The sequence below is a fragment of the Thalassophryne amazonica genome, chromosome 2, assembly GCF_902500255.1.
Source record: "Thalassophryne amazonica chromosome 2, fThaAma1.1, whole genome shotgun sequence".
Lineage (NCBI taxonomy): Eukaryota > Metazoa > Chordata > Actinopteri > Batrachoidiformes > Batrachoididae > Thalassophryne > Thalassophryne amazonica.
Genome location: NC_047104.1, coordinates 8,881,706 through 8,905,710, shown reverse-complemented (window position 1 = coordinate 8,905,710; position 24,005 = coordinate 8,881,706). Strand labels below are relative to the sequence as shown.

The 24,005-nt window shown below is 39.8% G+C and overlaps 1 protein-coding gene across 1 annotated transcript in view; it reads right to left on the bottom strand.

The window, feature by feature from the left end:
- si:ch211-186j3.6 (neural-cadherin) overlaps positions 1-24,005 on the bottom strand; it is a 1,133,875-nt gene that overhangs the window by 161,688 nt on the left and 948,182 nt on the right. Inside the window, 2 exon segments of the mRNA XM_034183518.1 lie at positions 3,658-3,785; positions 20,644-20,771. Coding sequence (XP_034039409.1) covers positions 3,658-3,785; positions 20,644-20,771 — 256 coding nt within the window.

The following is a 24,005-nucleotide window of genomic DNA, read 5'->3' as shown; positions in this document are numbered from 1 at the left end:
ATACATGAAATTTTTGAACATATCAAATATTTCACCCAAATTTCACCCCAATTTCAAACTTATTGTGTGGAGGTGTGGGGGAACTCATATAAAAGCAATCTTGAGCAACTATATAAAGTTCAGAAAAAGGCAATCAGAATAATCCATTTAGCAGGGTACAGAGAGCACACAAATATCCTGTTCCTCCAATCCAAAATATTGAAATTTAGGGACCTGGTTCAATTCAAAATTGCTCAAATCCTATTCTAAGTTACAGAAAAGTTGCTTCCTCAAAGTATTCTAAACATGTTTTCAAAAAGAAGTGACCAGTATGATTTGAGAGACCAGACAAATTATATATATATATATAAACAATTCTCCCAAACTCCATTGAAAAGTATGTGTATTTGTAGACGGGTGATTCTTAGACTACGGGCACTTATTATGTCCTTTGATCATATTGTATGAAAAACAGAAAAAATGGGAAATTTCACACTTTTATAGTTATCTTTACTATGAAAGTGTGTTAAGAAATTTGTTCTAGTAGTCTTTGATGACTTTTTCACCTTTTTTCAGCATCATTATATGCAAATATTGCCGTTTTGTGCTTGTCCCACACCCAGACTTTTGATCTTCTATGATAAAAATGAATGGTAAAGAAATGTTTTTTCTAATGTTTTAAAATATCTCTGAATAAAATATCAGTAAAATAATCAAAACATAATTGGGGTATTCAATATCATACAACTGTTGTGATTTTTTTTTTTAAATGTAGTTGTCCTACACTATTGCTGTAATTTCCACCACAACACTGTAATGTCCCTTTAAACAGTTTGTATGAAAGATTGTTTGGGTAGTTCCTATGGAGATAAACAGTGACATCAGAGCACATGTATATAGCGCCAAATCACAACAAACAGTTGCCCCAAGGCGCTTTATATTGTAAGGCAATGGTGTGGTGGAAATTACATTTACAAGGCCAATAGTGCCCGTAGTTAAAGAATCACCCAGACGGGGAGTGGAAACATGGAATAGTTTAGAATCAAATGCCAAACTTTGCAAGAATCTGCCACACTTTAAAAAGGTTTACAAAGAGTCCTTATTACAGAAATATGAAAAAAGAAATAACTAGCACTTAACAGGAGCTGTCAGAGAAAGGTTTGTCTTTTTTAAATCTGTACAATCATAAATGATTGTAGATATGGTGTTATATCTGCTCACTAAGGATCTTGGTTACGACTCATTTTTAAAATTTTCCTCTTGTCTATTATTTGTACAACTATAAATGATTTTAAAAACACATCAAGTATCGTAGAACAAAACTGACAAATTTCTGTGATTTCTAACTTTCAATTTGCGCAACAAACAATGCAATGCATATGTGTATGCACTCCATATTTGGAGTGTACCTACTGTAAACAGCGACTGTGTATCCTTGTTTGTACATTATACACACTTAATCCATTCATAAACAGGCACGTGCACTCGGTGAGTGTGTGGGCCTGGGTATGGGAGAGACACAACAACTAATGGATTACCAATGAGTGAGTATTATGATTTTATGACCTTGAAATTATGTTTACTGAAAGGTTATGGATTGTAATGTACAAGGTACAACATTATGTTCTGCACTTATCCATCGCCTAATTTGTCTGTACAGAAGAGTGTAGGCGTTTATAAGCTCTGCTTCAGCCTACTCCTTTTGGGCATCATGTATGTGTGATTCTTAGACTATGGGCACTTATTATGTCCTTTGATCATATTGTATGAAAAACAGGAAAAAGGGGAAATTTCACACTTTTATAGTTATCTTTAAAATGAAAGTGTGTTAAGAAATTTGTTCTAGTAGTCTATGATGACTTTTTCACCTTTTTTCAGCATCATTATATGCAAATATTGCCGATTTGTGCTTGTCCCACACCAAGACTTTTGATCTTCAAAGATAAAAATGAATGGTAAAGAAACATTTTTTTCTAATGTTTTAAAATGTCTCTGAATAAAATATCAGTAAAATAATCAAAACATAACTGGGGTATTCAATGACATACAACTGTTTGATTTTTTTTTTAAACAAAATGTAGTTGTCCCACACTATTGCTGTAATTTCCACCACAACACTGTAATGTCCCTTTAAACAGTTTGTATGAAAGATTGTTTGGGTAGTTCCTATGGAGATAAACAGTGACATCAGAGCACATGTATATAGCGCCAAATCACAACAAACAGTTGCCCCAAGGTGCTTTATATTGTAAGGCATTGGTGTGGTGGAAATTACATTCACAAGGCCAATAGTGCCCGTAGTTAAAGAATCACCCGTATATGTATATGATGAACTGAACTGAAAGCCGATGCTGATGATAGCTGTACACCCTACGTATACTGAGTTTGTCCAAGATTGACAAAGATGGATCAAGAAGTTATTATGATGCTTCAAAATGTGCCCCGATTTGCTATTTTGGATGACATTGGAAGGAACTGCGCTCTTTGGCATTGCACCATTAGCCTGGTCTGAGATGAATGGGAAATCCCAGACAGTCAGGGTCTGAGGACCTGCTGTAGCCTTCGTCTGCCTTCACAGGGGTTGGGTTACAAGCCATCACCTCCTCCACCTGATCCCCTATTGAGGACTTCTTGTTTCATCAGAGCCCTGTCATCTCGTGTTCAGGGTTCCTCTTGGGCCTTTATGGTTACCATCGTGGGCATGGGGCATGCAAGGTCCCCATATTAATTCACCCCAACAGGCAACCCCCTACTGAAGCTGTTACCCAAGTATCACAAAGTGGATGAGGGCTTAGATTTTGACACACTTCTAAAGATTTATAGTGTACCAAATCTCGCAAAAAAACAAAACAAAACAAAACAAAACTTTGCTGAAATAACACAAGGAACCTGGCAATTTCTGAGGGTCATCAATTTTGGATATCCAAGATGGCAACCATAACAACCTTTGGAAAAAACAATAAACAAAAACAAAACAAAATAGAAATGTTTTTTGGGGGGGATTCCACCATTTCATAAGCTTTCTAAAAATGTATAGTTTACCAAATATCACACACATTGTAATGAACCTATGAATCGTTACATCAGGAACCTGACTAGATGCCTGAATGGATGCAAAACAAATGAAATGAGATTGAATAAAAAAAAAAACCCAGATCTTTTTGGGTTGATACTGTAAATTAATTAAAAGTCCAAGTAAATGTTAAGAATCACTGCTTTTTTGCTTCTTTCATTTGAATTTTCCATACAGTCCCAACTATTTCTGATTGGGATTTGTAGAATCTGACTCTACCAACATCACAATACGATCCAGATCTGCTTTTATTGACTTTGACCCAAGCCACAGGGTACTTCTGTGTGCTGGCATGTGGGTGGTTTTCCTGCATTCTCTGATTGCTTTTGTCTTTCTGTTAATTTATCATTATATCTGTCTGTACAACTTAATTTAATTGTAATGAAAACTGCTCCATAAGTACCCCTGCCTTCCTTTGACTTTGCCTTCAAGCACTCAATTATGTGAACTCAACTAAAGGTCTGCGGTCCCTCAGCTGGCAACATGCAAGTTATCCGCCCCCGTCAACAACTAAAATAACAAAAAAGAGCCTTAAATATCTACAAAATTAAAACCCCTTTGAGATGTGTGTGTGTGTGTGTGTGTGTGTGTGTGGGTGTTCGCACCTGTCATTGTTGGGAGTAACGCCTGTTACTTCACACGACGACTGATCCTGGGTCGTCAACCAGCTGCCCAGTCCCTCCATCTCCATCACGGCTGCCCCCGCACAGCGGTCTAAGGTGAAACGCACTTCCTGCAAAACACACAGATAACAACATGATGATTAAAAGCATTTTCTGTCAGACAAGTGCATTAACACATTAACACATCCCACATCTCTCTTATGGGTGATTCTTAGACTACGGGCACGTATTATGTCCTTTGATCATATTGTATGAAAAACAGAAAAAAGGGGAAATTTCACACTTTTATAGTTATCTTTACAATGAAAGTGTGTTAAGAAATTTGTTCTAGTAGTCTATGATGACTTTTTCACCTTTTTTCAGCATCATTATATGCAAATATTGCCGTTTTGTGCTTGTCCCACACCCAGACTTTTGATCTTCAATGATAAAAATGAATGGTAAAGAAACGTTTTTTCTAATGTTTTAAAATATCTCTGAATAAAATATCAGTAAAATAATCAAAACATAATTGGGGTATTCAATGTCATACAACTGTTGTGATTTTTTTAAACACAATGTAGTTGTCCCACACTATTGCCGTAATTTCCACCACAGCACTGTAATGTCCCTTTAAACAGTTTGTATGAAAGATTGTTTGGGTAGTTCCTATGGAGATAAACAGTGACATCAGAGCACATGTATATAGCGCCAAATCACAACAAACAGTTGCCCCAAGGCGCTTTATATTGTAAGGCAATGGTGTGGTGGAAATTACATTTACAAGGCCAGTAGTGCCCGTAGTTAAAGAATCACCCTTATATTAATAATACGAGTAATTATAAAAACTCATTGCTTGCAACAGACTGGTGGCCTGTCCAGGGGGCGGTGGGGGTACCCGCCTCTCTGCGGCGTTTGAGTTTTTGTTGCCTTCCTGTGAGCTGGAGCCAGTTTGCCCCTTCTTCTTTGAGATCTGTGTCATCAACAAGGCATTTCTGCCGCTCGCTGGACCGGTTCTTTTTCCGACCGTGCCCTGCAGACCTTAGAGATGGCTGAGTGTGGAAATCCCAGTAGACCAGCAGTATGCCATCTAGGAAGCCACCTTTTGTCAACATTCCATTCCTCATTTTCAACTTCAGCATGTCCAGCTACTTAAATGCATTGAGATTCTGCCATGTGAGTGGCTGATAAGATGCTTGCTTTAATGAGCAGTTGAACAAGCGTGCCTAATGAAGTGGCCAGAGAGTGGGTAACTAGTCGCAGTGGTTTCCTGGTGGAGGATCTGGATCATCACCTTCAGGGCTCTTTTACGTCATGAGATAAATGAGTGATTTGGCTTTTAACGAGTAGTGGAGCCGAGCTTCCAGAAGTCACTTCAGCAGAGTGCTGGAGGTGTCCAACAAAATCACACTGAGAATATGAGGCACAAAGCCTGAAGCTGGCTTCCATCAAATGCTCCAAAAATAGAATCACTCAACTTCTCGTTACTTAACGAGGACAAGAACGATTGGTTATGCTCAAGTCCATGGAGGTAAAGCGCTCCTGGCAATCCTCAGTCAAATGAAGATTACTTTAATTTCACTACAGATTATGAATAATTGAGTAGAAATGATTCTGCGTAAAATGTCAAAGGAATAATTTCAGGCGTTTGATTCACTGTCACACCGTTTTCTCTCTCTGTGCCGTGCCGCAAAGATGAATTCTGCAATAATAAATCACTGGAAATAACGCCGGGGGCTTTCACAAGGCTGAATTTATTTTGGGGTCCGTGACACCGAATCATTTGAAAGTCCCACCTGTGAAATAACTATTAACAAAAGCTCATTCATAAAGACTTAGTGATTGCTCCAAGAGCATGTGGTGAGACAGTTTGGGCTTTTTTTCTGCCACTATAAATAATTATTACTGAAAAAGAGAACTGTTTTTTATTTATTTATTTATTTTTTTAGCGCAGTAGTCTTCATGATTAAACAGAACAATACAAATTTAGTTTGTTTTATTAACTCATGCACATGAATTTGTGTAAATCTGAAGTTACTGTACTTGGCCCCACAAATCTTAGAAACATGGTGTCTAACCAGATCCTTACTCTGGATGGCATTACCCTGACCTCTAGTAATACTGTGAGAAATCTTGGAGTCATTTTTGATCAGGATATGTCATTCAAAGCGCATATTAAACAAATATGTAATCATTAGTGATTGATCTCTGCTCCCCTCCACAGCATGTCTTTTTCCTGGTTCTCTCCCTCAGCCCCAACCAGTCCCAGCAGAAGACTGCCCCTCCCTGAGCCTGAGCCTCTCTACTTTTAAGATTAGGCTTAAAACTTTCCTTTTTGCTAAAGCTTATAGTTAGGGCTGGGTCAGGTGACCCTGAACCATCCCTCAGTTATGCTGCTATAGACTTAGACTGCTGGGGGGTTCCCATGATGCACTGAGTGTTTCTTTCTCTTTTTGCTCTGTATGCACCACTCTGCATTTAATCATTAGTGATCGATCTCTGCTCCCCTCCACAGCATGTCTTTTTCCTGGTTCTCTCCCTCAGCCCCAACCAGTCCCAGCAGAAGACTGCCCCTCCCTGAGCCTGGTTCTGCTGGAGGTTTCTTCCTGTTAAAAGGGAGTTTTTCCTTCCCACTGTTGCCAAGTGCTTGCTCACAGGGGGTCGTTTTGACCTTTGGGGTTTTTACGTAATTATTGTATGGCCTTGCCTTACAATATAAAGCGCCTTGGGGCAACTGTTTGTTGTGATTTGGCGCTATATAAATAAAATTGAATTGAATTGAATTGAAGTTACAATGATGACTCACATTCACCCATTCATATACACACACACACCAGCGTCAGTGTGCTGCCATGCCAGGAGCTCAACTGGACACCAGAAGCAGTTTAAGGGATAAAGGACCTTGCTGAAAGGCCGTTAGTTATTTTCCAGCTTAGTTCTTTGACCCATATTTGGAAAGTAATGGCCTTGTGGTTAAATGGTGGACTTGAGATCAGAGGATTCTTGGTTCAAACCCGCATCAAGCCAGAAAATCACTAAACACCCTTGGGTAAGGTCCTTGATCCCCAAGATGCTACCGGGGTGCAGTGAGCACCTTGACACCGGTATGTGAATGGGTGAATATCATTCTCAACAAAAATATAAACGCAACACTTTTGGTTTTGCTCCCATTTTGTATGAGATGAACTCAAAGATCTAAAACTTTTTCCACATACACAATATCACCATTTCTCTCAAATATTGTTCACAAACCAGTCTAAATCTGTGATAGTGAGCACTTCTCCTTTGCTGAGATAATCCATCCCACCTCACAGGTGTGCCATATCAAGATGCTGATTAGACACCATGATTAGTGCACAGGTGTGCCTTAGACTGCCCACAATAAAAGGCCACTCTGAAAGGTGCAGTTTTTTTCACACAGCACAATGCCACAGATGTTGCAAGATTTGAGGGAGCGTGCAATTGGCATGCTGACAGCAGGAATGTCAACCAGAGCTGTTGCTCGTGTATTGAATGTTCATTTCTCTACCATAAGCCGTCTCCAAAGACGTTTCAGAGAATTTGGCAGTACATCCAACCAGCCTCACAACCGCAGACCACGTGTAACCACACAAGCCCAGGACCTCCACATCCAGCATGTTCTCCTCCAAGATCGTCTGAGACCAGCCACTCGGACAGCTGCTGAAACAATCGGTTTGCATAACCAAAGAATTTCTGCACAAACTGTCAGAAACCGTCTCAGGGAAGCTCATCTGCATGCTCGTTGTCCTCATCGGGGTCTCGACCTGACTCCAGTTCGTCGTCGTAACCGACTTGAGTGGGCAAATGCTCACATTCACTGGTGTTTGGCACGTTGGAGAGGTGTTCTCTTCACAGATGAATCCCAGTTCACACTGTTCAGGGCAGATGGCAGACAGCGTGTGTGGCGTCGTGTGGGTGAGCGGTTTTCTGATGTCAATGTTGTGGATCGAGTGGCCCATGGTGGCGGTGGGGTTATGGTATGGGCAGGCGTCTGTTATGGACGAAGAACACAGGTGCATTTTATTGATGGCATTTTGAATGCACAGAGATACCGTGACGAGATCCTGAGGCCCATTGTTGTGCCATACATCCAAGAACATCACCTCATGTTGCAGCAGGATAATGCACGGCCCCATGTTGCAAGGATCTGTACACAATTCTTGGAAGCTGAAAATGTCCCAGTTCTTGCATGGCCGGCATACTCACCGGACATGTCACCCATTGAGCATGTTTGGGATGCTCTGGACCGGCGTATACAACAGTGTGTACCAGTTCCTGCCAATATCCAACAACTTTGCACAGCCATTGAAGAGGAGTGGACCAACATTCCACAGGTCACAATTGACAACCTGATCAACTCTATGCGAAGGAGATGTGTTGCACTGCATGAGGCAAATGGTGGTCACACCAGATACTGACTGGTATCCCCCCCCAATAAAACTGCACCTTTCAGAGTGGCCTTTTATTGTGGACAGTCTAAGGCACACCTGTGCACTAATCATGGTGTCTAATCAGCATCTTGGTATGGCACACCTGTGAGGTGGGATGGATTATCTCAGCAAAGGAGAAGTGCTCACTATCACAGATTTAGACTGGTTTGTGAACAATATTTGAGGGAAATGGTGATATTGTGTATGTGGAAAAAGTTTTAGATCTTTGAGTTTATCTCATACAAAATGGCAGCAAAACCAAAAGTGTTGTGTTTATGTTTTTGTTGAGTGTAGATGGAAAATATGCTCACAGGGGGTCATTTTGACTGTTGGGGTTTTTCTGTAATTACTGTATGGCTTTTGCCTTACAATATAAAGCATCTTGGGGCAACTGTTTGTTGTGATTTGGCGCTATATAAATAAAATTGATTTGATTTGATTTGATTATTTTACTGATATTTTATTCAGAGATATTTTAAAACATTAGAAAAAACGTTTCTTTACCATTCATTTTTATCATTGAAGATCAAAAGTCTGGGTGTGGGACAAGCACAAAACGGCAATATTTGCATATAATGATGCTGAGAAAAGGTGAAAAAAATCATCATAGACTACTAGAACAAATTTCTTAACACACTTTCATTGTAAAGATAACTATAAACGTGTGAAATTTGCAGAGTTGTAGTCTTACACACCTCTCTGCAGCTTCTCTCCCCCTGCCATCCCCCCAATACCCCATCCCCGTAGAGATGGTGCCTGCTCCCAGACCACCAATAACCAGCAATAAAAATTCAAAAAGAAAAAATAATATAGCACCTTCAACTGCACCACAGACTAAAACAGTTAAATGTGGTCTATTAAACATTAGGTCTCTCTCTTCTAAGTCCCTGTTAGTAAATGATATAATAATTGATCAACATATTGATTTATTCTGCCTTACAGAAACCTGGTTACAGCAGGATGAATATGTTAGTTTAAATGAGTCAACATTCCAGCTTATTAATTAATCAAAAACCCAGACAGAGCTTTAATTCATTTGAAAGCTTGACTCTTAGTCTTGTCCATCCAAATTGGAAGTCCCAAAAAACAGTTTTATTTGTTATTATCTATCGTCCACCTGGTCGTTACTGTGAGTTTCTCTGTGAATTTTCAGACCTTTTGTCTGACTTAGTGCTTAGCTCAGATAAGATAATTATAGTGGGCGATTTTAACATCCACACAGATGCTGAGAATGACAGCCTCAACGCTGCATTTAATCTATTATTAGACTCAACTGGCTTTGCTCAAAATGTAAATGAGTCCACCCACCACTTTAATCATATCTTAGATCTTGTTCTGACTTATGGTATGGAAATAGAAGACTTAACAGTACTCCCTAAAAACTCCCTTCTGTCTGATCATTTCTTAATAACATTTACATTTACTCTGATGGACTACCCAGCAGTGGGGAATAAGTTTCATTACACTAGAAGTCTTTCAGAAAGCGCTGTAACTAGGTTTAAGGATATGATTCCTTCTTTATGTTCTCTAATGCCATATACCAACACAGTGCAGAGTAGCTACCGAAACTCTGTAAGTGAGATAGAGTATCTCGTCAATAGTTTTACATCCTCATTGAAGACAACTTTGGATGCTGTAGCTCCTCTGAAAAAGAGAGCTTTAAATCAGAAGTGCCTGACTCCGTGGTATAACTCACAAACTCGCAGCTTAATGCAGATAACCCGTAAGTTGGAGAGGAAATGGCGTCTCAATAATTTAGAAGATCTTCACTTAGCCTGGAAAAAGAGTCTGTTGCTCTATAAAAAAGCCCTCTGTAAAGCTAGGACATCTTGCCTTGCCTTACAATATAAAGCGCCTTGGGGCAACTGTTTGTTGTGATTTGGCGCTATATAAATAAAATTGATTGATTGATTGATTGAAATTTCCCCTTTTTTCTGTTTTTAATACAATATGATCAAAGGACATAATAAGTGCCCGTAGTCTAAGAATCACCCATATGTTAGTTCCTGTTTATGAATGCAGACGGCTAGCTAACAGTTCCAGTTCACAGGCTAAAGCACACAAGCAGTGCACATAGAGCCAAAAGAAGTTACACTGTGGACAAAAACAGTATGTAAGCAGCTCTAAAGTCAGTAATTTTATTTATTTATTTTTTGTGCATTTGCGTTGTGAACGCAATACGGGTGAGCCATGGCTCTGTTAACGGTTTAGAAATATATATATATATATATATATATATATATATATATATATATATATATATATATAAATAGAGAGCGAGATAAACTGTGACTTCTAATACTGTGATTTACTGCTTTTGGTAAAGATGACAGTGTTTGGGGTTTAATTTTTTATGCATTTATTTTTCGTGCATTTGTTTTGTGTTTGTGATCACTTTTTAATTTACCCAGCAGAATCTGTGGTGTTTAAACTTGAAACTGGCTTATCAGTAGCTGACAGTGTAATACGATGTGGCTGTGACCAAGTCCATACTAAAAGTTACGGTTAGCAGTAACTTCCGCTAATTGTTTTTTATCAGTTTATCAGTATAAAAGATAACTTTTTCGTTAGCGGTTTAATGAATGAATGAATGAATGAATGAATTTATTCGGCTCACACCGACCCAAAATAACAAAATAAACTCACAAAGAAAACAATCCAACAACGCACCCATGTGCCCGAAAGGGTGTAAGCAAACGCAAAGCTTATGAATGCCCCCTTTAACCAAAAAAGTAAAAATGTATACATATGTATGAAAAATATACATATACCCATGATAACTAATACAAAATACAAATTAATCACTGAACTAAAATTTCAAAACACAAACATCCAAACAGCAGGGCACCATGCACAAACCCCAAAACAAAACAAAATCGATAAACCTAATTCATCACACCATAACAAGTAATGAGATCATTTTTGTACAGCTTTTAAAAGCCACCCAAGTTACTGAGTGATTTTATGTTATCTGGGCACAAATTCCAAATATTAACCTTTAACAGAAACGCAGTAACTTTTTACAGTAGTACAAATAATAAATAATGAAATAATAATGTTCCTCACAAATTATAACTGGAGTCCCTCATTTTGAACAGGTCCTGGATCTTCTTCTTCTTTGTCTTTCGGCTGTTCCCGTTAGGGGTCCCCACAGCAGATCAATCGTTTCCATCTCACCCTGTCCTCTGTATCTTCCTCTGTCACACCAACCACCTGCATGTCCTCTCTCAGCACATCCATGAACCTCCTCTTTGGTCTCCCTCTTCTCCTCCTGCCTGTTGGCTCCATCCTCAGCATCCTTCTCCCTATATACCCTGGGTCCCTCCTCTGCACATGTCCAAACCATCTCAATCTCGCCTCTCTGACTTTGTCTCCAAACTATCCCACCTGAGCTGTCCCTCTGATATGTTCATTCCTAATCTTGTCCATTCTTGTCACTCCCAAAGAGAATCTCAACATCTTCAGCTCTGCCACCTCCAGCTCTGCCTCCTGTCTTTTTGTTAGTGCCACTGTCTCTAAATCATACAACATAGCTGGTCTCACTACTGTTTTGTAAACTTTCCCCTTCACTCTTGCTGATATTCTTCGGTCACAAATCACTCCTGCCACCTTTCTTCACCCACTCCACCCTGCCTGCACTCTCTTCTTCACCTCTCTACCACACTCTCCAGCACACTCTCCATTACTTTGAACAGTTGACCCCAAATATTTAAACTCATCTACTTTCACCACTTCTACTCCTTGTAACTGCACTATTCCACTGGGCTCCCTCTCATTCACACACATGTACTCAGTCTTGCTTCTACTGACTTTCATTCCCCTTCTCTCCAAAGCATATCTCCACTTCTCCAGACTAGACTCAACTTGCTCTCTACTCTCACTACAGATCACAGTGTCATCTGCAAACATCATAGTCCATTGTGGTAAAACTTTATTTTTTACTTTCAACATAATTTGTATTATGCTATAAACTTAGGGTTTATAGGGTTAGGGTTTATAAGAGTAGAATGGGAGGCAGAGCCTTCAGCTTTCAGGCTCCTCTCCTGTCGAACCAGCTCCCAATTCAGATTAGGGAGACAGACACCCTCTCTACTTTTAAGATTAAGCTTAAAACTTTCCTTTTTGAAAAAGCTTATAGTTAGGGCTGGATCAGGTGACCGTGAACCATCCCTTAGTTATGCTGCTATAGACTTAGACTGCTGGGGGGTTCCCATGATGCACTGAGTGTTTCTTTCTCTTTTTGCTCTGTATGCACCACTCTGCATTTAATCATTAGTGACTGATCTCTGTTCTCTTCCACAGCATGTCTTTTTTCCTGATTCTCTCCCTCAGTCCCAACCAGTCCCAACAGAAGACTGCCCCTCCCTGAGCCTGGTTCTGCTGGAGGTTTCTTCGTGTTAAAAGGGAGTTTTTCCTTCCCACACATCGCCAAGTGCTTGCTCACAGGGGTCGTTTTGACCGTTGGGGTTTTTCTGTAATTATTGTATGGCTTTTGCCTTGCAATATAAAGCGCCTTGGGGCAACTGTTTGTTGTGATTTGGCGCTATATAAATAAAATTGATTTTGATTTGATTTGATAATCAGTCAATATGGTTTATTATTAATAATTATTATGGCTAACGTTTCGGTTAGCTGTGCCCATCACTGATCAAATCTAATCAAAAAGACAATTGTTTTTGGATGAGCCAAAGAGAAAATAGGGAAAACCTAAAAAAATAATGGAATAAATAACTTTATTCTTTTTTGGGGTGGAGGGGTAGCCTTTCTTAGGTACAAGTCAGGGACTCAATAGAATAGAATGTAGTACACAAGGGACACAATAAACACAAAGAATAAATGGACTGCATTTATATAGCACTCAAAGCCCTTTACAATTATGCCTCACATTCACGCCGATGTCAGGGTGCTGCCATACAAGGTGCTCACTACACACCGGGAGCAACTAGGGGATTAAAGACCTTGCCCAAGGCCCCTTAGTGATTTTCCAGTCAGGTGGGGATTTGAACCGAGGATCTTCTGGTCTCAAGCCCAACACCTTAACCACTAGACCATCACCAGACTACATCACTAGACTCCTCCCCTGCATAGGGGAGGTGATGGTCCCCTGCATACAATATGAGGGGACCATCACTTACAATATCATTAATTTATAACAAAATGTTTTAAATTAATGATATTGTAAGACAATACAAAACATAAAGAATTATCATGAGGGAGTTAAGCAGGATGTTGGGATTGAGAATGCAAAGCAATGAAGCATTTTAAGTGTTATTTTGTCTCATTCTTCCTGCAAACACATCTTAAAGTGTGCAACAGTACAACGTCATCATTGTTGCATTTTTCGTTTCAAAATTCTCCACACATTCTCTGTTAGAGAATGGATAGGACTGCAAGCCAGTCCAGTATCCATGCCCTCTACGTCTGAAGCCATGCCTTTGTCATGTGTGCAGAATGTTGTTTTGCATTGTCTTGCTGAAAAATGCATGGCCATCCCTGGAAAAGATGGTGCCTTGAACGCAGCATATGCTGTTCCAAAATATCAATTTAATTTTCTGCATTAATGCTGCCATCACATAAGTGTAAACTGGCTTTGCCAAGGACACTGACACAGCCCCAAACCATGACAGACCCTGGCTTTTGGACCAGTTGCTGATTACAGTCTGGGTGGTCCTTTTCCTCTTTGGTCTAGAGCATGTGGCATCCATTTCTTCGAAGTAGAGTTCTGAAAGATTTTTCCTCTGACTGCATTAAACATTTCCACTGTGTGGTGGTCCAACTAAGATGCCTCTGAGCCCAGAGTTTATGCCACTTCTGGACAAGGTTAACATAAGGCTTCTTTTTTTGCACAGTAAATTTTTAAGTGACATTTGTGAATGTAACTCTGTATGGCAGTGTTTGATTTAGGTTTCCCAAAGTAATCCCTGGCCTATGTAGCTATATCAGCTGTTGATGAATGACTCTTCTGCATGCAGTGCTGTATGAGGGATCAGAGCTCACGGGTGTTAAGCTTAGGCTTGCATTTTTGCTCATTATGGACAGAAATTCCTCCAGATTCCTCAAATCATTTAATGATATTGTGCACTGTAGCTATTATGCAAATCCCAATCTTTCTTGAGGGACATTGTTTGCTAAGGGCCCCTTCACATATAACACGATTGAAGCCGACTTGCGCACAAAGGAGGAATTGCATGCCATTCGTGAAAAATCAGAGCTGCCTCCAACACCTCGTACACCTGTTGTGGCCGAAAGACAGAGAGTGCCATGTGAGAGGCCATTCGATCCCTCTCGCGGCAGGTGTCAGCCAAATTCCAGGTGACACAAATGAACATAAGTGCTTGCTTAGCACTTAGAAAATGTGTGGCCATTAGTGCTTTTAGCATGAAAATAGTGAGCAATCACTTTCAAGCTGGATGTGAAATTTGTCTAAGTGCCCCCACAAGTGTGGTGCTGCAAAAACAACACACATGTGGCATGCATGTTCATCACACGCGTACACGTGTGTTGCGCTACCCCGCTCCCCCTGAAACACATGTGGCGTATGTGTGTTTCGCACTCTCCCCACTACCCCCAAACACATGTGGTGTGCGGGGGGGGGGGGGGGTACACTTACATAAAATGCTTATATGGATGTACAGATATGATCACATGGGGGCCGGACAGCCACGTCTGAGCGTACACAGCACGGGGAGGCGCCTGTCAGCTGATCGCAGCACACTGACAGCTGGAAATGAAGGGTCAGTGCACACGACGTGTCAAATTACAAACAGAGACCACCACCAGGACAGGTATATAACTAATTATGACAATACCTACATAAGCAATTACATCAAATCAAATCAATTTTATTTACATAGCGCCAAATCACAACAAACAGCTGCCCCAAGGCGCTTTATATTGTAAGGCAAGGCCATACAATAAATAAGGAATAACCCCAACGGTCAAAACGACCCCTAGTGAGCAAGCACTTGGCGACAGTGGGAAGGAAAAACTCCCTTTTAACAGGAAGAAACCTCCAGCAGAACCAGGCTCAGGGAGGGGCAGTCTTCTGCTGGGACTGGTTGGGGCTGAGGGAGAAAACCAGGAAAAAGACATGCTGTGGAGGGGAGCAGAGATCAATCACTAATGATTAAATGCAGAGTGGTGCATACAGAGCAAAAAGAGAAAGAAACACAGTGCATCATGGGAACCCCCCAGCAGTCTAAGTCTATAGCAGCATAACTAAGAGATGGTTCAGGGTCACCTGATCCAGCCCTAACTATAAGCGTTAGCAAAAAGGAAAGTTTTAAGCCTAATATTAAAAGTAGAGAGGGTGTCTGTCTCCCTGATCCGAATTGGGAGCTGGTTCCAGAGGAGAGGAGCCTGAAAGCTGAAGGCTCTGCCTCCCATTCTACTCTTACAAACCCTAGGAACTACAAGTAAGCCTGCAGTCTGAGAGCGAAGCGCTCTATTGGGGTGATATGGTACTATGAGGTCCCTAAGATAAGATGGGACCTGATTATTCAAAACCTTATAAGTAAGAAGAAGAATTTTAAATTCTATTCTAGAATTAACAGGAAGCCAATGAAGAGAAGCCAATATGGGTGAGATATGCTCTCTCCTTCTAGTCCCTGTCAGTACGCAAGCTGCAGCATTTTGAATTAACTGAAGGCTTTTCAGGGAACGTTTAGGACAACCTGATAATAATGAATTACAATAGTCCAGCCTAGAGGAAATAAATGCATGAATTAGTTTTTCAGCATCACTCTGAGACAAGACCTTTCTAATTTTAGAGATATTGCGCAAATGCAAAAAAGCAGTCCTACATATTTGTTTAATATGCGCATTGAATGACATATCCTGATCAAAAATGACTCCAAGATTTCTCACAGTATTACTGGAGGTCAGGGTAATGCCATCCAGAGTAAGGATCTGGTTAGACACCTTGTTTCTAAGATTTGTGGGGCCAAGTACAATAACTTCAGTTTTATCTGAGTTTAATAGCAGGAAATTAGAGGTCATCCATGTCTTTATGTCTGTAAGACAATCCTGCAGTTTAGTTAATTGGTGTGTGTCCTCTGGCTTCATGGATAGATAAAGCTGAGTATCATCTGCGTAACAATGAAAATTTAAGCAATGCTGTCTAATAATACTGCCTAAGGGAAGCATGTATAAAGTTAATAAAATTGGTCCTAGCACAGAACCTTGTGGAACTCCATAATTAACCTTAATCTGTGAAGAAGATTCCCCATTTACATGAACAAATTGTAATCTATTAGATAAATATGATTCAAACCACCGCAGCACAGTGCCTTTAATACCTATGGCATGCTCTAATCTCTGTAATAAAATTTTATGGTCAACAGTATCAAAAGCAGCACTGAGGTCTAACAGAACAAGCACAGAGATGAGTCCACTGTCTGAGGCCATAAGAAGATCATTTGTAACCTTCACTAATGCTGTTTCTGTACTATGATGAATTCTAAACCCTGACTGAAACTCTTCAAATAGACCATTCCTCTGCAGGTGATCAGTTAGCTGTTTTACAACTACCCTTTCAAGAATCTTTGAGAGAAAAGGAAGGTTGGAAATTGGCCTATAATTAGCTAAGATAGCTGGGTCAAGTGATGGCTTTTTAAGTAATGGTTTAATTACTGCCACCTTAAAGGCCTGTGGTACATAACCAACTAACAAAGATAGATTGATCATATTTAAGATTGAAGCATTAATTAATGGTAGGGCTTCCTTGAGCAGCCTGATAGGAATGGGGTCTAATAGACATGTTGATGGATTGAAGGAAGTAACTAATGAAAATAACTCAGACAGAACAATCGGAGAGAAAGAGTCTAACCAAATACCGGCATCACTTAAAGCAGCCAAAGAGAACGATATGTCTTTGGGATGGTTATGAGTAATTTTTTCTCTAATAGTTAATATTTTATTAGCAAAGAAAGTCATGAAGTCATTACTAGTTAAAGGAATACTTGGGTCAATAGAGCTCTGACTCTTTGTCAGCCTGGCTACAGTGCTGAAAAGAAACCTGGGGTTGTTCTTATTTTCTTCAATTAGTGATGAGTAGTAAGATGTCCTAGCTTTACGGAGGGCTTTTTTATAGAGCAACAGACTCTTTTTCCAGGCTAAGTGAAGATCTTCTAAATTAGTGAGATGCCATTTCCTCTCCAACTTACGGGTTATCTGCTTTAAGCTGCGAGTTTGTGAGTTATACCACGGAGTCAGGCACTTCTGATTTAAGGCTCTCTTTTTCAGAGGAGCTACAGCATCCAAAGTTGTCTTCAATGAGGATATAAAACTATTGACGAGATACTCTATCTCACTCACAGAGTTTAGGTAGCTACTCTGCCCTGTGTTGGTATATGGCATTGGAGAACATAAAGAAGGAATCATATCTTTAAACCTAGTTACAGCGCTTTCTGAAAGACTTCTACTGTAATGAAACTTATTCCCCACTACTGGGTAGTCCATCAGAGTAAATGTAAATGTTATTAAGAAATGATCAGACAGAAGGGGGTTTTCAGGGAATACTATTAAGTCTTCAATTTCCATACCATAAGTCAGAACAAGATCTAAGGTATGATTAAAGTGGTGGGTGGACTCATTTACATTTTGAGCAAAGCCAATCGAGTCTAACAATAGATTAAATGCAGTGTTGAGGCTGTCATTCTCAGCATCTGTGTGGATGTTAAAATTGCCCGCTATAATTATCTTATCTGAGCTAAGCACTAAGTCAGACAAAAGGTCCGAAAATTCACAGAGAAACTCACAGTAACGACCAGGAGGACGATAGATAACAACAAATAAAACTGGTTTTTGGGACTTCCAATTTGGATGGACAAGACTAAGAGACAAGCTTTCAAATGAATTAAAGCTCTGTCTGGGTGTTTGATTAATTAATAAGCTGGAGTGGAAGATTGCTGCTAATCCTCCGCCTCGGCCTGTGCTACGAGCATTCTGGCAGTTAGTGTGACTCGGGGGTGTTGACTCATTTAAACTAACATATTCATCCTGCTGTAACCAGGTTTCTGTAAGGCAGAATAAATCAATATGTTGATCCATTATTATATAATTTACTAACAGGGACTTAGAAGAGAGAGATCTAATGTTTAATAGACCACATTTAACTGTTTTAGTCTGTGGTGCAGTTGAAGGTGCTATATTATTTTTTCTTTTTGAATTTTTATGCTTAAATAGATTTTTACTGGTTGTTGGTGGTCTGGGAGCAGGCACCATCTCTACGGGGATGGGGTAATGAGAGGATGGCAGGGGGAGAGAAGCTGCAGAGAGGTGTGTAAGACTACAACTCTGCTTCCTGGTCCCAACCCTGGATAGTCACGGTTTGGAGGATAACAAATAACTAAAATGAATGACCACATAACACAGAAATAGAGAGTAAAACATTGCTCTGGGCACTGAATGGACAGGGTGTGTGGCTGCCAACAGCAGCTGCTGTTGAGATCTCTGCTCCTTTACGTCCCAGCTGGGGAACACATACCGTGTTTTGACAGACATGAACTTACAACTTTCCTCCGTAAGGCACGTGTCTCTGCCTGCTGTCCTCATGTGGAAATACATAAAACATCTTTCGCCTTTGCACCGGGCTGCAGCACCTGCACACAGTGCACCTCGGCAGCCTGCGGGCCAGCCTGACACGCATGTCCATACACTGTCTAATTTCTTTAAAAAACAACAACAAAAAACATGTTTATCTCCTTGATTTGATCTCACTGATTTTAAGCATTTCGAGGTCCTGTTATAAGACGATAAGCGATTGTAGTGCACTGTTAAATTTTCTGTCTGTTAATCAGAGCTTTTGTAAATTGCAGGTTCGAATCCTGCAAGTGGAATTTATTTTTTATTTAACCAGGTTATTTAACTGCAGGAATCTGTATTGCTCCCCTTTTATTTATTTTTTTTATATCAACCCAGTGATTTTAACTAATTATCCACCAATATCTCAACTATCAGTGTCCGGTGTTTTTATTAATTATTTACTGTATGGGTGATTCTTTAACTACGGGCACTATTGGCCTTGTAAATGTAATTTCCAGCACACCATTGCCTTACAATATAAAGCACCTTGGGGCAACTGTTTGTTGTGATTTGGCGCTATATACATGTGCTCTGATGTCACTGTTTATCTCCATAGAAACTACCCAAACAATCTTTCATACAAACTGTTTAAAGGGACATTACAGTGTTGTGGTGGAAATTACGGCAATAGTGTGGGACAACTACATTTTGTTTAAAAAAAAATCACAACAGTTGTATGACATTGAATACCCCAATTATGTTTTGATTATTTTACTGATATTTTTTTCAGAGATATTTAAAAACATTAGAAAAAATGTTTCTTTACCATTCATTTTTATCATTGAAGATCAAAAGTCTGGGTGTGGGACCAGCACAAAATGGCAATATTTGCATATAATGATGCTGAAAAAAGGTGAAAAAAGTCATCATAGACTACTAGAACAAAGTTCTTAACACACTTTCATTGTAAAGATAACTATAAAAGTGTGAAATTTCCCCTTTTTTCTGTTTTTCATACAATATGCTCAAAGGACATAATAAGTGCCTGTAGTCTAAGAATCACCCGTATATACCTGGCTGGTCATAATAAGACATCATGTACGTCTATGACCATGGGTCATCTATAGAGGAACAGAGGGATCATACTTGTATTGTCCACTCGACAATAGGGAATCAATAAAATGCTGTGTTTTTTATGGTGTGGTTTTTATTTTCTTTCTCCACAGCAGAGGCGCAACACGTTCCAGCTGCTCACACTGTGTTCGTGCATGTGCACAAGCATGCACTAAACTGTTGCTTGTGTGTCGTGCACGCCTGTGCGACCGTGCATCCCTCACAACAGCAGGTGGAATGTTTCGTGGTTCCCCATTTCTCGTTTGGCTCCTGGATTTTCTTCCGGGTTCTGCATCTTTCGTGTTATTTGTGAAGGGGCCCTAACATATGAATAATATCCTCAGACATTTGTTTCCAAACTCGAGATCCTCTGACAATCTTTGCTACTCAAAAACTCAGGCTTCAGTGCTTTGGTAGCAAATCATGATTACAATCACATATTTGAAATATCTTTTTTTTTTTTTTTTGGTTGCCTCATTACTATCCCTAAATTATTCTCATCCCAACTTTGTGTGGACTGTATTGCAGGCCTTAAACCACTCGTACCACTTACGAACATATGAGTGGTTCCTGCATTTGGCCCAATGATTTGGGGCCTTATTGGTAGTTACAGTCAGTCTACAAGGAGAAAAGAAGGTAATGTAGACACGGAGAGAACATGTAAACTCCTCGCAGGAAGGAAGTGGGCACTGGTGGACTTGAACCCAAGACATGAGGTAAGAGTGCCATCAATGGTACTGCCCACATGCAGGACACTCTACACCCTGATGAGCTCATTTCTGTTGACATATATTTCAAAATGGAATGTCTTTGTTTTTTAGCACATTTTTTTTATTTGCCAGCTCTGCGTGAACGTAGACTACCTGAGGTCAGTTCATTAAGATGGTGCCAGGTATCCCACCTTGCTTTTGCTGCGGACATCCAGCCGATGCCACCGGCGATCTGCCACATTCACGTTGCCTGGCAACTGTAAGACCAAAGTACCCGATCCATGGTTGATTTTCAAGGTAGGGGTCCCATCTATGAGCTCTAGATGTGAAGAGAGGTGGGGAGGGGGGAGATCAATAAGGGGTGAGATTATTTTCTTTGAAATCATTTATATTTCACAACCACAGGTTTTGAAAGCACCATTTATATCGTCTTAGTGACTGCAAAATTTGTTCTTCTGTTATTCAGTCAGATTGAATTTGACAATTTCATAAAGACAGAAAAATATGTTTGATTTCCTCCACTGGCAGGGCTGAAAAGTGTATTACAAACAGAAAATAATCTGTGACAAAACTCACAGAGATAATAACTAAAAGCAGCAACAGAATAAGAATAAAGAACAACCAGGTCAAAGTGATAATGTGTCTATACACCAACAGACAGAAGGATAACCGACATCGTTAACGGCTGTGGGCTAATTTTAATGTGGATTATGAAGCAAAACTCATAATGTCATTTTCTTTTTCTTCACTGCAGTCAACAAACATCATGAAGAAAAAGTTATTACATTCTCTTTCCTGACTTATTCAAATGGGAAATTAAAAATTAATGAAGTGGTTAAGATTGTTTGTGAATATGGCACTATGGTATGTAAGGAATTATGGGAACGTGTGCCTGCCGAGCAGGATACGGCAATCCATCATCACATGTGATGAATATGTAAACACTCAAGGTTTGTTGCTCTCACTTCAACAATAAACGAGACAGAGACTCCAAAAGTCCACATCTCCGCCAAGGTCCACCAGTCCATCTGTTGACATTTTCCTTTGATCTTCTTTACTTTAATGTTCTAATATGTATGTGTCACGGACATGAACGAGCGAAGCTCTTCAGCATCCCAGCATGTCATTTAGGTCCTTCAGAATCTGAAGAACCATTTTAATGAAAAAAATCTGAAGTTCATATTTTTTCAGTAAAATGGTTCTTGGGAGCATGAGCATGGCTAGAACCTAGATACTCCAAACTATACCTTTTTGGAATCTTTATGATCAGACAAGTGATGTGGTGTAGTTTTCAATATGAGGGTGATTAATTTAACTACGGGCACTATTGGCCTTGTAAATGTAATTTCCACCACACCATTGCCTTACAATATAAAGCGCCTTGGGGCAACTGTTTGTTGTGATTTGGCGCTATATACATGTGCTCTGATGTCACTGTTTAAATTCCACGGCAATAGTGTGGGACAACTACATTTTGTTTAAAAAAAAATCACAACAGTTGTATGTCATTGAATACCCCAATTATGTTTTGATTATTTTACTGATATTTTATTCAGAGATATTTTAAAACATTAGAAAAAAACGTTTCTTTACCATTCATTTTTATCATTGAAGATCAAAAGTCTGGGTGTGGGACAAGCACAAAACGGCAATATTTGCATATAATGATGCTGAAAAAAGGTGAAAAAGTCATCATAGACTACTAGAACAAATTTCTTAACACACTTTCATTGTAAAGATCAATCAATCAATCAATCAATTTTTTTTTTATATAGCGCCAAATCACAACAAACAGTTGCCCCAAGGCGCTTTATATTGTAAGGCAAGGCCATACAATAATTATGTAAAACCCCAACGGTCAAAACGACCCCCTGTGAGCAAGCACTTGGCTACAGTGGGAAGGAAAAACTCCCTTTTAACAGGAAGAAACCTCCAGCAGAACCAGGCTCAGGGAGGGGCAGTCTTCTGCTGGGACTGGTTGGGGCTGAGGGAGAGAACCAGGAAAAAGACATGCTGTGGAGGGGAGCAGAGATCGATCACTAATGATTAAATGCAGAGTGGTGCATACAGAGCAAAAAGAGAAAGAAACAGTGCATCATGGGAACCCCCCAGCAGTCTACGTCTATAGCAGCATAACTAAGGGATGGTTTAGGGTCACCTGATCCAGCCCTAACTATAAGCTTTAGCAAAAAGGAAAGTTTTAAGCCTAATCTTAAAAGTAGAGAGGGTGTCTGTCTCCCTGATCTGAATTGGGAGCTGGTTCCACAGGAGAGGAGCCTGAAAGCTGAAGGCTCTGCCTCCCATTCTACTCTTACAAACCCTAGGAACTACAAGTAAGCCTGCAGTCTGAGAGCGAAGCGCTCTATTGGGGTGATATGGTACTACGAGGTCCCTAAGATAAGATGGGACCTGATTATTCAAAACCTTATAAGTAAGAAGAAGAATTTTAAATTCTATTCTAGAATTAACAGGAAGCCAATGAAGAGAGGCCAATATGGGTGAGATATGCTCTCTCCTTCTAGTCCCCGTCAGTACTCTAGCTGCAGCATTTTGAATTAACTGAAGGCTTTTTAGGGAACTTTTAGGACAACCTGATAATAATGAATTACAATAGTCCAGCCTAGAGGAAATAAATGCATGAATTAGTTTTTCAGCATCACTCTGAGACAAGACCTTTCTGATTTTAGAGATATTGCGTAAATGCAAAAAAGCAGTCCTACATATTTGATTAATATGCGCTTTGAATGACATATCCTGATCAAAAATGACTCCAAGATTTCTCACAGTATTACTAGAGGTCAGGGTAATGCCATCCAGAGTAAGGATCTGGTTAGACACCATGTTTCTAAGATTTGTGGGGCCAAGTACAATAACTTCAGATTTATCTGAGTTTAAAAGCAGGAAATTAGAGGTCATCCATGTCTTTATGTCTGTAAGACAATCCTGCAGTTTAGTTAATTGGTGTGTGTCCTCTGGCTTCATGGATAGATAAAGCTGGGTATCATCTGCGTAACAATGAAAATTTAAGCAATACCGTCTAATAATACTGCCTAAGGGAAGCATGTATAAAGTGAATAAAATTGGTCCTAGCACAGAACCTTGTGGAACTCCATAATTAACTTTAGTCTGTGAAGAAGATTCCCCATTTACATGAACAAATTGTAATCTATTAGACAAATATGATTCAAACCACCGCAGCGCAGTGCCTTTAATACCTATGGCATGCTCTAATCTCTGTAATAAAATTTTATGGTCAACAGTATCAAAAGCAGCACTGAGGTCTAACAGAACAAGCACAGAGATGAGTCCACTGTCCGAGGCCATAAGAAGATCATTTGTAACCTTCACTAATGCTGTTTCTGTACTATGATGAATTCTAAAACCTGACTGAAACTCTTCAAATAGACCATTCCTCTGCAGATGATCAGTTAGCTGTTTTACAACTACCCTTTCAAGAATTTTTGAGAGAAAAGGAAGGTTGGAGATTGGCCTATAATTAGCTAAGATAGCTGGGTCAAGTGATGGCTTTTTAAGTAATGGTTTAATTACTGCC